Source organism: Muntiacus reevesi, chromosome 4 (assembly GCF_963930625.1).
Source record: "Muntiacus reevesi chromosome 4, mMunRee1.1, whole genome shotgun sequence".
In the NCBI taxonomy this organism is placed as follows: domain Eukaryota; kingdom Metazoa; phylum Chordata; class Mammalia; order Artiodactyla; family Cervidae; genus Muntiacus; species Muntiacus reevesi.
This window is the reverse complement of record NC_089252.1, coordinates 10623754-10638361: the sequence shown is the minus strand read 5'-3', so window position 1 is coordinate 10638361 and position 14608 is coordinate 10623754. Positions and strand designations below refer to the sequence as shown.

At 38.6% G+C, this 14608-nt stretch overlaps 1 protein-coding gene across 3 annotated transcripts in view; it reads left to right on the top strand.

Moving 5' to 3' along the window:
- Window positions 1-14608, top strand: part of CDH7 (cadherin 7) — a 137741-nt gene that overhangs the window by 101657 nt on the left and 21476 nt on the right. For all 3 annotated transcript variants that reach the window (XM_065935119.1, XM_065935117.1, XM_065935118.1), the window contains one exon: window positions 14217-14353. In XM_065935119.1, the coding sequence (XP_065791191.1) occupies window positions 14217-14353 (137 nt within the window). The remainder of the gene's footprint in view (window positions 1-14216; window positions 14354-14608) is intronic.

Sequence of the window (14608 nt, the reverse complement as noted above, 5' to 3'; positions counted from 1 at the left end):
AAATGTTTATGTTAGAAAACTAATTTTATAAGCAATTTAAATTGGGGATTGATTTCTCAACAGATCCTTTTTTATATTGGTCTGTATGGATAATATGTGTTTGTTAGTCTAATCTGCTTATTAAAATAATACCTTATTTATATACAAGGACTATTTTAAAATGTTCTTTCAATAGGCCTGTATAGAGAGTAGAAACATTGTTATAACCAACCCTGTAGGACTAATAATAATAATAATAATATGTAAGCATTCCAAAATATCACAGCATGACAGTTCACACTTTTTACCTATAGTCTTATATATAATCTAAGAGCTACATACATATTTTTGTATATGTATGTGTTCACATGTGTACATATGAAAAAGTATGTTTTTTCAAGTAAATATTTAATATCTAAGTATATAGTATATACTAGAAATTAGATTGTATTTCATGTCTTAGTTTGGGTACATAAGTAACACATTTTTAGTTCATGGTTTGAAGTTTGATTATAAAATCTATAAAGTGGGCTTCCCTGGTAGCTCAGCTGGTAAAGAATCCACCTGCAATGCCAGTTCAATTCTTGGGTCAGGAAGATCCCCTGGAGAAGGGATAGGCTACCCACTCCAGTATTCTTGGGCTTCCTTTGTGGCTCAGCTGGTATAGAATCTGCCTGCAATGCAGGAGACCTGAGTTCAGTCCCTGAGTTGGGAAGATCTCCTGAAGAAGGGAAAGACTGCTGCTGCTGCTAAGTCACTTCAGTCGTGTCCGATTCTGTGCGACCCCATAGACGGCAGCCCACCAGGCTCCCATCCCTGGGATTCTCCGGGCAAGAACACTGGAGTGGGTTGCCATTTCCTTCTCCAATGCATGAAAGTGAAAAGTGAAAGTGAAGTCGCTCAGTCGTGTCCGACTCTTCGCGACCCCATGGACTGCAGCCTGCCAGGCTCCTCCGTCCATGGGATTTTCCAGGCTGGAGTACTGGAGTGGGCTGCCCTTGCCTTCTGTGAGGGAAAGGCTACCCGCTCCAATATTCTGGCCTGGAGAACTCCATGGACTGTGTAGTCCACGGGGCCCCAAAGAGGCAGACACAACTGAGCGACTTGTGCTTTCACATTTCACAAAAATTAGTGAAGGTTTTATGTTGAGATATGTTCAGCTAACCACTAATTGAACTTCTGGTGTAACTGATATTTAATAATGCTAAGTGGTCTTGAGCTAACTTACGAACTAAGTCTGGACATTGATTGCAGAGTGTCATGAAAAACATCAACACATTAGACAATGATTTTTAGTTAAGAAGAGCTCATAATCCTCTGTTTCCCTAAAATAGGTATTTAGGCTTATTTATATAATATAAATTATTACACACACTTAATAATTAAATATAAATTTATCATTAATATACAAATAATAATCAGCATATATATATATATATATATATGTAGAGGTATGTATATGTAATTAAATTAGTGCTCTCTTTTCCTTCCCTTTTGTTTGACATTAATATCATAGTCTAGTAAGGAATTGTATAAAATAACTTATTTCAAAAGTGAAATCATAGTCATTGCTTCTCTGTCTATGTAACAAATTCAGGCTATGTAGTAGCTGTATTATTTTTAACACAGTGATCATAAACCATTTCTAAGAATATAACCTTCTGTACACTAGAATATATGAGTTGCAAATGCACTCAGATGGAATAAGCCTTCTCTTCCCTGTAAAAGCCCAGCCTGTATTGTCAGAAAGTTCCCTGACTTAACTTCAGCTCCATCCACTGAGTCCTATTAATGTGCACAGACGTGAATTTGGGCTTTGTTATAGCATTGCAATACCAGTGACATACTTGTCTTCTTCCCCTATGAACAAACAACCACAGTACAATCGTAGTCATAGATCAGATGCTCAGGAGAACCTGACTTCTGCTTAAATCACTTAATTTAATGGGGAGAAAGAGAGAAGGCTTTCATGAAGTTGAGGATTGGAAAAACAGACACAGTAATACACATGATAATTCAGTACTTCAGCTAGTGAGAGGATTTAAGAAAATTTTGGTTTTTTGGTATTTTATAATTTTTTTCTTTATCCATTTCCTGTGTATCTTTCTGTTAGAGCCTTTCAGAGTAAATATTTCACTTTTAATAATATTTTATTTGGAAAAAATTCAGTATTATAATTTGAGGAATGAGAAGTGAGAGTAGGAGCAAGTGGGTAGTGACTTGGTGTTGGAAATGAAGTGAGTTCCATGTCTGTTCCCTGGAGCACAGAGAAAGAAAAGGCCAAAGGGTAGACTCTGCTGAATTTGGAGGTAAAGACTTCTGTGTCCTCCATCAGCTGGCCAGCACTGTATTTTTACCTCATTTTTAGTTTCTTAAAACTAATAAAGGTGATCCTGAAATTTCAGGTCAGTGCTTCTTACATCCTTTTCTAATCTCTAAATCTCACAAATAAGCATTTTGTTCAAAGTTGAATTAAATGTTGAATTAAATGTTATTTTGTGTGTGCCTGTGAATATATCTTTTGCTTTTTGAAAATTAATTTCTTGACTTAGATTTATGCTCATATTCTTGCGACACTGCTTTGCCTTACTCTTTAAAAAAAAAATAAGGTCAGCACAATCACTCATAGCTTATTTGTTTCTGGACTTCTCTCTCACATATTTCTCTTTCCTGATCCATTTATGATGGTCATTAAGAGGCCAGTCTCCTCATTGTGTAGTTCAGTGAGTTAAGGGGAACTTCTAGAAATAATATTCTCTAGAAAATTGGTTTACTTCTGCTGTTTGCTAAGTGCCTTTAGGGGATCTTTCCATATAACCCAGTGAAAAGGAAAAGCGGCACACATTCAGTCCTTGCTCAACCCTAAATATTTTGAATATTAAGGGAGAAAGGGAAAGTAACTGATGCTTTTAAACTGTCAGTCATCACTGAAATATTAAGAAGTATTATCCCTGTACATTGCTACTATTATAGTTTATCGTTTTCATGCCATTTTTATTTCAAGGTCAGTAAGTCAATGAAGGAAGACCTATTTTATAAGGAACTATATTGGCAATCTACTGAAGGTTGTGTTGTATTCACATATTTTCCAAGATATTGTAGTAAATATTGCATAGTTGTTTAATGGTCATAAACAAGTATTTGCATTGGGCACTCAAGTAACTATCAAAATATAAGCCCTTCATCTACAGACGCCAGTGGATGAGTAGATTACAGTCTGCTGAGATCCTAGGAAAAGTGAATCTCCAGGTTGAGATGGAAGCTGAAGACTCTTACAATTATGAACTTTCTGCTCCTGTACCTTTCGGGATATTGTAGTTCTCAGAGGAATGAAAAAGCAGTATTTGTTTCCTTATAATTGTTTAAAATTAGGCCAGATAATATTTGAATTGTAAAAGAGTATAGGAAAGTGGATAATTAGTGTTTGAATTCATTGACATTCTTTGTGGCGTGATACTGAAATCTAGCATATGCTGTTTGTGTTTGGAATATTTTCTGATATATGGGGCAAGAAATTAGAATTCTAAAAAGAAATGCATTTACTTGCCTCCAGCAAGGTAAATGGAGGCCTTCTTCCCATATGATCCATGCCTTGCCCAGCATTTTTTTTTTTTTTAATATACTCCACTAATGTAGCAACTTAAAGCTCTGCACATCTGCCCTTTCCTTAAAAGAATATCAGGGCATCTACGTTACTCCTGAAACCTTACCGTTTTAACGGATTAGAAGTATAGTCACAACAGGGTGAAAGACTAAATGGACCCGGAGCCCAGTGATGCACTGGAGTACACCAGCTTTGTGAATTGGTGTGTCTTACAGCTTGCACACCGGCCAGAGGGCTTACCCGGCCACTACTGCATGTAGATTCTGTTTCCTCTGTCCTGATGTGAAAACTAGAAGCCAAAACTGGAAATTAGGTGATTGAGATTACTTAGGAAAAAAAGAGAATTTTTGGAAACAAAAGTGGGTAATGGAGGGCCAGAATGTTTCTGACATTTTGTTTTTCATGCATTGGCTTACCATTTCATGTAAATTTTGGCTCCAGGTACCAAACATCAGGCTTTATCAACTGAACTTGGAAAGATAGATTTGTGTTCTGCTGATTCTGATCATTTTTCGGAATAGGAAAAGCTTTGCTTCTGTGTTTCTCATCAGTAAGATGGGAAAAACTGTAAGAGCAGCCTCGTGTCTAGAGGCCTATTAATTCTTCATGTCAACATTCACAGACTGATCAATGAATCACGTACATTGATTAAGAACCTGCTTTGTGCACGACACTGGAAAAATACAGAAAAAACAGATGAATAAAACATTTCCTCTGACCTCAAGGAACTTAAAATCTTGTTGAAGAAACAAGAGTCCGTAGAAGTTAAACAGTACATGGTGGGGAAAGTGCCAGAGCTCTCACAGGGCCAATTGTGAGAAAAATACTAATCACTCCAAGTTTACTGGACATACGACCTCATTTGAAGGAGTGATAGCCTAGGCTGGACTTTGAGGGGTGGCAGGATTTGGACCAGCCAGAAATATTATGTAAGGTCTATTTGTGTTTGAGGTATGCATGTGTGTGTGTTCAGCCACTCAGTCATTCCTGAGTCTTTAGGACCGCCCACCAGGCTCCTCTGTCCGTGGGATTCTCCAGGCAAGAATATTGGAGTGGGTTGCCATTCCCTTCTCCAGGGGATCTTCCCGACCCGGGGATTGAACCTGTGTCTCCTGCATCGGCAGGTGGATGTTTTACCACTGGACCACCTGGGATGTCCGCTGTATCCTTAGAGTCTGATGCTATATGATGAAATGACACACTTATTGCTACATGCAGTTGAGCAAGCCCGAAATCCCTCTGCCTAAAATAGCCAATGAATTGAAACATGATATTACAAAGATCAGATGCGAAGAAGCGTGATGAAGGAGTCATGGATGATGGGGCAGGGGCATGGACTGGGAGATTGGGATGGACGTGTGTACACTACCGTGTGTAAAATAGATAGCTAGGGGGATGCTCAGCTTGGCTCAGCTCAGCCCAGCCCTCTGTGATGACCCAGAAGGGTGGGATGATGGGTGGGTGGGAGGGGGGTCCAGGAGGAAGAGGGATATATGTATACATTTCATTGTACATTGTACAGACTAGCATAACATTGTAAAGCAACTATACTCCAACTTAAAAAAAGTAATGGAGATCATTTTTGGCATTTCTGACAATCCTAATACAGAACTAGAGTCGTATTTATGTTCAAGGATCATAATAATACTTACCAACAGGCTCTTTTGGTATTCCTGGTGTGGTATGTCCTCAGATGAAAGGTGATAAAATAGTATCAGATATTACAGTATGTAGTGTGACTAGTCTGAGCACAAGTTGGGTGTTTGAATAATTCACTGTGTATTTTAAGCGGCTTGTATGCATGCATACATTTGTACATATTATTTTAATCTAAATTACATGTGAATTTCTCACAGAATTAAAGGGAAAGTTGAACAGCCAGTCTTTAGAAAGGAGAGGAGGAAGGTTTCTCTGTAAATATGAGTAGCAAGAATGTGCAGACAGTCTGTTCTGAACGAGACAAAGGATGAAACACTGGCCACTTTTTTTTTCTCATGGCTCTGTTAACAAAGATTTTTGGGGGGGTCCTGTCTTAGGACACATGTCCTCTTACCCAGGAAGTCCTGGGCCTCTTCATTGTGAGTCCCATCAAGGTTGCGTTGGATTGAGAAGATTGAAATTCCTGAAGGAAAACTGAGTTACCTTTGTTAGAAAATGGGGATGAGGCTGCAGACAGTGGCATCGCTAAGTACTGAACTCAACACCTTATCTTGAAGTAATTTATTTCTCATTAAAGCCCTAGAAGGCAAGCATTAACATTCCATGGTTTATAAATAAACATGACTCAAGTCACACAGTTAGAAAGTGGTTCTAGAATTTAGCAGGTTCTGTATCAAAACCTGTACACTGCTGGCAGCAGCATACATACATGCGCTTGTAAATTACTTAAGAGATTAAGGTTTCAACTCAAACGATTCAATTATTTCTATTGATCAGATTTGTCGATGCTTATTTATTATGTTACCTTTGCAACCTGGGGAGTAGCACTGATGCCTTTGTGTTCATCCAGCCTGCTCACCTGTATATTCCCTTTGTGACTATCAACGTGCTTGTCAATAGCTGGGTGACAAGCGTGCTGCTTGTGAATATGGAGAGGACCATTTTAATCGATTTCCATAGCTTATTGAACAGCAGCACCGATAACTACAGGCATTTTTTAGGATTGATTTTGTTGCAGATGTGCAGAACACAGGGGATATTCAGGTATAGAAGATGCAATCCCAGCCCCCTTGTTATCTTGCAGGAGGAGAGATCTTAGCGGAAACTTAGAAAAAAGTTCCAATGTTAAATCTGGAAATGAGAAATCATCTTGTAAAATATTCTCATTTTGCAGATAAAGAATACAAATGGTGAATGAAGAGTCCAACTTGGTACAGTAAGTTTGTGGCAGGGTCTGGCTATAAATATTACTTTTAATGCCCAGTCTGTGGTTTGTGGTGGTATATATACCTATAGAGAGAGAGAGAGAGAGAAAGAGAGAGGGGGTGGGGAGAGAGAGCACAGAGAGCTTGTAGTGAAATCCCTGAGTCATATATACTACAAGCCTTCTTAAAAAGGTGCAATTTCTGAAGTATTGAGTTGGCCCAAAAGTTTGTTTGGGTTTTCCATAACGTCTTATAGAAAAATACGAGTGAATCTTTGGTCAACCTGATAATTGGGATGGCTTGGTGCTTTACTGCCAGAGGTTTGTCATCAAGGAATAGTAGGAGTACAATAATTGGAAGGAGGGAAGATCAGAGTAAAGAAGGACCAACACGAGGAAAGGCACCAAGATGGAGACACACGCTATACTGTCATTTATTCCATTAATACATCAGTGTGACTGTCTTAGAATTTTAGATAGAGCAGCGGGGGAAAATAATGTAAAGCTGAATTCTGGAAATGTAGGTAGCAGAGACTGAAAGCTCATCTATAGGCAACACGGTGCTTACTGGAAAGATGGCACAAACACTGTTCTGAATCTGGGCTCCATCAACAATCAGCTGTGACACTTTAAAGTCCAGTCCTGACCTACAGCAATAACGGTACCTGCTTGCCTTAGAAATTGTGCTTGGCTGGTAGGAACAAAGCTTAACACTAATGACTTACCAATGAGAAGTCTGGCACCAGGCAGTCAAAGACTGACAATTTGGCAGGATAATGTCATCAAGGGCTTAGCTGCTTATTCCAGGCACTCATCACCTTGTATTTACAAGATGCTTTTTGGATTGCTCTCTAGTGTGTTCGTATCCCAGGTGAGATAGAGGGGAAGGGGCAAAATAAAATGCCAGCTACATTAGCAGCTGTCTCCTATCCTTATGGGAGTTTCGGAATGATGCTCAACCTGCAAATTTTCTTTTGCATCTCATTTGCTAAGAGCCCATGGAATTCTCCAGGCAGGAATACCAGAGTGGGTAGCTATTCCCTTCTCTAGGGGATCTTCCCTACCTAGGGATTGAATCTGGGTCTCTTGCATTGCTGGCAGATTCGTTACTGTCTGAGCCATGGGAAGCCCACAGATGTAAGGATACTGCATCTATAGAGAGGCTAGCTAGTGTAGTTTTTCAGCTGGACACAGGACTGCCTCTGACATAGCCAGGTTTCTATGAATAAGAATTCAGGGCAGGTGAACATTAAGCATGCAAGTGAAAGTGTGTTACATGACCTTACATAGCTGTTTGAGAATTAGGAAGCAATGTATATATTTTAAATTCTTAGTATATTTAGGGGGAGGGACTGTTGGGGGGAAGGTTGATGAATCCACTTTTGGATATACTGACCTTTAACAGAAGATGTTGCCGGTATTTGGGGTAGTTTACAAAATCTCAGGCAAAGGATTGAGACTGGATATTGAGATTTGGAGGTGTCTGCATAATAAATACAGAGAGCAGAAAACTTAACTGCTGGTGCTGCAAAAATATGGAAGCGATCTCTTTAATTGGTCACTCCAACCTACAGTGAAGGAAGTCAAGTATTTTAGGCTGTAATTTATAGAAACCAGAAGGATCACTGTGAGTGTGCAATCACCACTAACTGCAGCAGAAGTTGCATTAAAGATAACTTTGGGTCATGATGAGAGAAACACCAGTCCTTTCCTTTCCTGTTCAGCCTCTAATTGACTCAGGCAATTGTTTTTCTCTGTCCCCAAACTAGTAGATCCGGAGCTAGAAAGAGCGTACATCTCTGAACTTCTTTGGAGTGTTTTTTTCTCTCTTGGCCTCACTCAGCCCTCCCAGACTAATTCAGAGACAGTTTGTACCACTCACTCTAAAAAGTGCTATATTTTCTTTATTTCTCTTGGTTAAGGAATTTTTTTTCCCCTTAGGTAACTTTATCATTAACTAATGTCTCATACAGAAATTCCCACTTTTTGCATGTCTAAAGGGGCTGGTAGAAACTAGGAACCCCTTTAAAGCTGGGGATCCCAAGTTCTTGTGATTAAGAAGTACAGTAACTGTTGTTTGTCTCCTCCTGGTCCCTGCCAGAGTCTTCCATCCCTTCTCAAGTTAATACCTCTTTCTCTTCCCCACTCTTGCCCTCGTTCCCTTCATCTTACTTGAGAACAGCAATTTGTTGGTTTCCTCCTGAATACTTCTTTTAAATTGCTGTTACCATCTTTTTAAATTCCATATATATGCATTAGTACACTGTATTGGTCTTTATCTTTCTGGCTTACTTCACTCTGTATAATGGACTGTATTGGGCTGGAGCCCAATTATTGGGCTGGAGCCCAATTGGGCTGGAGCCCATTATACAAAATGAAGTAAGCCAGAAAGATATAGACCAATACAGTTTACTAATGCATATATATGGAATTTAAAAAGATGGTAATGATAACCCTGTATACAAAACAGAAAAAGAGACACAGAAGTACAGAGCAGACTTTTAGACTCTGTGGGAGAAGGCGAGGGTGGGATGATCTGAGAGAATAGCATTGAAACAAGTATACTATCAAGGGTGAAACAGGTCACCAGCCCAGGTTGGATGCATGAGACAATTGCTCAGGGCTGGTTCACTGGGAAGACCCAGAGGGATGGGGTGGGGAGGGAGGTGGGAGGGGGGATCGGGATGGGGAACACATGTAAATCCATGGCTGATTCATGTCAATGTATGGCAAAACCACTACAATAGTAAAGTAATTAGCCTCCAACTAATAAAAATAAATGGAAAAAAATAATAAAAGTGCTCAGGAGCATGAAAAAAAAAATGCTATCTTTCAAAATACTTTGTTTATATACCATATTTCCTGAAGGAGAGTATCACAGGCAGATTCTCCAGATTAATTGCTGAGTATGTGGATGAGTGAAAGGGAGACATAAGAATATCAGAATGATTCACAAATTATCAAATACCATATATATTTGCGTATGTGTGTGTATGGCTATTTCAGTCAGTTCAGTCGCTCAGTCGTGTCCGACTCTTTGCGACCCCATGAACCACAGCACGCCAGACCTCCCTGTCCATCACCAACTCCCGGAGTTTACCCAAACCCATGTTCATTGAGTTGGTGATGCCATCCAACCATCTCATCCTCTGTCATGCCCTTCTCCTCCTGCCTTCAGTCTTTCCTAGCATCAGGGTCTTTTCAAATGATTCAGCTCTTCGCATCAGGTGGCCCAAGTATTGAAGTTTCAGCTTCAGCATCAGTCTTTCCAATGAATATTCAGGACTGATCTCCTTTAGGACGGACTGGTTGGATCTCCTTGCTGTCCAAAGGGCTCTCAAGAGTCTTCTCCAACACCGCAGTTCAAAAGCATCAATTATTTGGTGCTCAGCTTTCTTTATAGTTCAACTCTCACATCCATACATGACCACTGGTATGGCTATTTAGTGAGAGCTAAATGAGAGTTGTCAGGCTTCCCTGGTGGCTCAGTGGTAAAGAATCCACTGGCCAATGCAGAAGACATGGGTTCGATCCCTGGGTAGAGAAGATCCCCTGGAGAAGGAAATGGCAACCCACTCCAGTATTCTTGCCTGGTGAAATCCCACGGACAGAGGAGTCTGGTGGGCTACTGTTCATGAGGTCGTAGAGTCAGGCATGACTGAGCAACTAAACAGCAAATGAGAGTTAAAACTAAAGCTACCATACAATTTATAAGTGGAAGCTGCAGAGTTTATGATTTAGAAATGATTAATATTTACATAATAGAAACTCTAGTATCCGTTCTTCTGAAAACTTATAGAGGCATAGGTGATAACTCTATTCCTAAAAGATTTGGGGGTTTTTCTATGAGGTGAACAGAAATTGGAGATATTTAACATATTAAATGAATTCTTGAGTTTAATGTCCTTTATTCTAATACTGGGAAGCTTTGAGACTACTGATAATAGAGGCAGATGTTTTAGTTATTGACTTTAGTCTGTGAGGAATTACATGAACTCATTTAGAGAGCTATGTGGCAAGTTCAAGGCCTTTTTGCTTTGTAAGAATCTAGAAGTTACTTTTTTCCTGAATATGCTAACATTACCACAGTTGACTAAAAAAAAAAAAAAGGAACAGTTTAGGCTTTTTAGTATTGACTCCATTGATGCATAGATATTAAATTATATTCTCTTGTCAAACATTAATTATTCTATTATCATTGAATTATATATATGATAATACATGTGTATATGGTCACAGGTATACATAAAGAGAATATATTAATAATATGAAATAATGACATAAACTGGTTTGACTAAAGCAGTGTTTCAGAGAAGATCTGGCTTTTCTATGTAACTGAAAATTTATGTCTGTTCTTGTTTGCATGGCTATTGTGTGGAAAGTAGATTGTAGACAATAAGAATGGAAGTATGCTGATAAAGAGTAGACTAATGCAGAATCTGAGCTGCTATGTGGTAGCTTGGAGTGACTGCACTTGAGAGCAGATATTGACAAATTGATGCAGGGACAAGAGAGAGAAATCTGTTTTTAACTTGAGCATCCATGTGACAGGTGATGTCATTTGCTCAGGTGGAGAAGAGTGAGGGAGGAGGTGGTGCGGGAGACTTTAGGAGACAGAACAGCAGTCTGAGAATGTCACATTTCAGTTCACATTGTTTGTTTATATGTGGTTCTACTAAGCAGGTAATTCAATAAGTCAGTCTGGTTGGCCAAGGAGATTTTTATATAAATGGTAGGGGTCATCAATATTATAGAACTGAGTTATGCTACAGGGCCATATAAGATGGAAGGAAAATTGTTTTTTTGTTTTTTTTTCAAAGAGAAGGGGATCTGTGGGAAAGGTTTTGGGGGAAGTAATTAAAGATCACGGAGGAGAGGGTAAACCAACTGAGGTCTTGAAAGGGGCAGATAGTAATGTAGGAGAAAACCAAAGAATAGATGGTATTAATAAAGGCAAAAGGAGAATGTGTTTTAAGGAGTTGTCAGGGGTCAATTGTTAGAAACTAGGATGAGATAAAAAGTAAGGAGAAAGGAACAATGGATTTGACAGAATGGAGGCCAACAAAGAACTTGACACAAATGGAAGAAATCTGTTTTTTCTTTTTTTAAATGAAAAACACATGTTTTTGATTCTAATAAAGCTTTATAGATAGAAAAGGGTCCAAACCCAAGGAAAAATGCTCTTGAGGTCAGGAGATAGGACAGACAGGTTAAATAGAATGTCTTGATTTGCATGAAGACACTTGGCTGCAGTAAATAGATGGTAAGTAGAGGGTGTAGAGACTTTCAGTTAAGATGCATTTTTCCTCTCATGTTTCATGTAGCACAGATCCTGGAGGTGAGGGTGAGCACCCTTTGTACTGCCATTGCCATTTTCAAACTAGTTTTCTTTTCCCTTCCAAACTCTCGACTCTTGGCAGAATGCATCACCACACTTCACTCAAAACCTTTCCTGTTGCTCTCCACCACCAAATATACAGTAATCACACTGATTTGTTGAGTCTTTTAATACTCAGATTATTTTGTCTTTCCCTACCATCACTTTTGACATGATGATTGGTATCTGGCCTCTCACTTTCTTAGTCTTTTTGAGTTTAATGATCTGTTTCTTTGCCCCAGTTTTGTCATAGATTCTTATTTTGAGCTGCTGTTGAAAATCTACTTCAAGCATCTACTCTCTATCTGCTACCTCCCACCTCAGCAATTCTGGATCCTGAGGAAGTCCTGCCACTTGGTGATGCTACCACGTCATGTCAATCTGCCTTCTCATATTTCTTCCGTTCCCTCTTACGAGCTTAGAGACCCTGGGTCTTCTTTATCACTCCTGTGCAGATGTCCGAATCTACCCTGATCTTCTCCTTTGATTGTCCATACCTGGCTAAACCCAACCCTCTCCTTCACACACATCTGCAAACAAGCAAGACAGACAAATAGGATGACTGGCTTCACATTAAATTAATGGACATAAGTCTCAAAGGAGCAATCCACAATGTGTAGCTTATTCCATTATACTCTCCCTAGTGCATTTTTGGTCTCTTCTAAAAAAAAGAATTCTCTCTGCTCCTCAAACCACCGTCTCCTTTCTGTCTTAGCTGATAATCTTGTCTCCTATGCCATCTAGAAAACAGAAGGCACTAGATAACTTTCTAATATTCTGAATACCCAAATACCTGTTGCTGCACAAAGACAGTAATGTTTGCTGGTTTGTGGTCAATTTTTTGGTAACCTTTTTTGATGTCTTCTCTTTCCTTTTTATGTTCCTTGCATCTTGTTATAGAGCAGAGTAGTAGTAGATGATTCTATTTAATAATCATCAATAAAGTACTCAGGAAGCATAGAATACTTTCTGAAATTGGGTGTGTGTTTATTTGTCCATTCATTTGTTTTTAAATGACAGTCCTTATTTCACCCAAGTAGAAAGATGGTGAGTGCATTTGAAGATAGTCATTAATGAGCAAAGGGTGAATTTTGTATATGGAACAAAAAATAGCATAAGTGAATAATAATACAAGTAGAGCAGTAGTTTTTCACTAACGTTTGGAGAGCAGATATTTTGAGAAAATGTTTGAATAATTTGAGGGAGTTTTAAAGATTTTTATTTCATATGGGATTGCAGTTGACTTACAGTGTTGTTTCAGGTATGTAGCAAAGTGGTTCAGTTATACATATATCCACTTTTTTTCTTTAGATCCTTCCCCACGAAGACCATTGCAGGGTTTTGAGTAGAGTTCCCTGTGCTATGCAGTAGGTCCTTATTAGTTATCCATTTTATATAGTATTGTGTTTATATCAGTTCCAATGTCTCAGTTTATTCCTCCCTGCTTTCCCCTGGTAACCATAGCTTGTTTTCTGCATCTGTGACTCTACCTTCTATTTTACTTTGCACCTTTTTTTAGATTATAAGCTATATCATTTGATACTTGTCTTTCTATCTGACTTCACTCAGCATGACAATCTCTAGGCCCATCCATGTTGCTACAAATGACATTATTCTGTCCTTTTCTATGGCTGATTAATACTTTATTGAATGTATGTACCCCATCTTTATCCATTCCTCTTTTGATGGACATTTAGGCTGCTTCCATGTCTTGCTATTGCAAATAGTGCTGCAGTGAACATCGGGCATATGTATCTTATCAAATTATGGTTTTCTCCATATATATAGCCAGGAGTGGTTTTCTTTTTCTTTTTTAAGGAGCCTCCATCCTGTTTTCTCTAGTGCTTGTACCAGTTTACATTCCTACCAACAGTGTACCAGGGCTCCCTTTTCTGCATGGTGCGGGGTTCATGAAACATGTCTGTGGTCCCTGAGTAAGTGATACAAAAAGAAGAAAGGTTAAGATCAGGCTGGAGTTATTAAGACACAAGATGTTATTCAGTATATGTGAATGGGTGAGTTATCTATATGTATTTCATTTTAGAGGTACCTCTAATCATGATCAGGGATACTAAATATGTTGTAAATGCTTTTTAGGAGCCACTGTTTGGAGTTTATAATGGCATATTCAAATCTACTTTGAAGACAATTATGCTAATTATACGATTGTTTTTTATTTTGTACTGTTGGACAGAAAAGCAGAGGTTACTGACAAGCAGATGATGAATCAACTAGAACATTGGTGCAGTTTTAAACTAGGCATATTCTATGTTGATATGGCAGATTGTTGAGTAAGCAGAATTTGGTGATTTGATGTGCAATTAGCAAAATAAATAGAGCAAATTATAATCAGATATAAATATTGAAGTGCTTTTTATTTTTTTAAATATTAGGTATTCAATTGACAGAAACACAGATTTGGAGAGATACTTCAATATCGATGCCAACAGTGGAGTTATTACAACCGCCAAATCTTTGGATCGAGAGACGAATGCTGTTCACAATATCACAGTCCTTGCAATGGAGAGCCGTAAGTTGTAAGGTTTAGCATTAAATTAGGATGGAGGACATTGAGAGTGGAGAATGGGCTGCCATGAATTTATAATTTCAACTTGAATTTTACTAGATACTTGTTTGAATTCAGTAACATTTTGAAACTCCCTAATTTCAAGGTGTGAAATATACTTACATTTTCTAACTTGGTTTGCCAATACTTAGAAAGTTAATGGAATGCAGTTACCATAAAATAATGGGCCTGATTTACCCTCAGCCAGTTTCTTCTTGT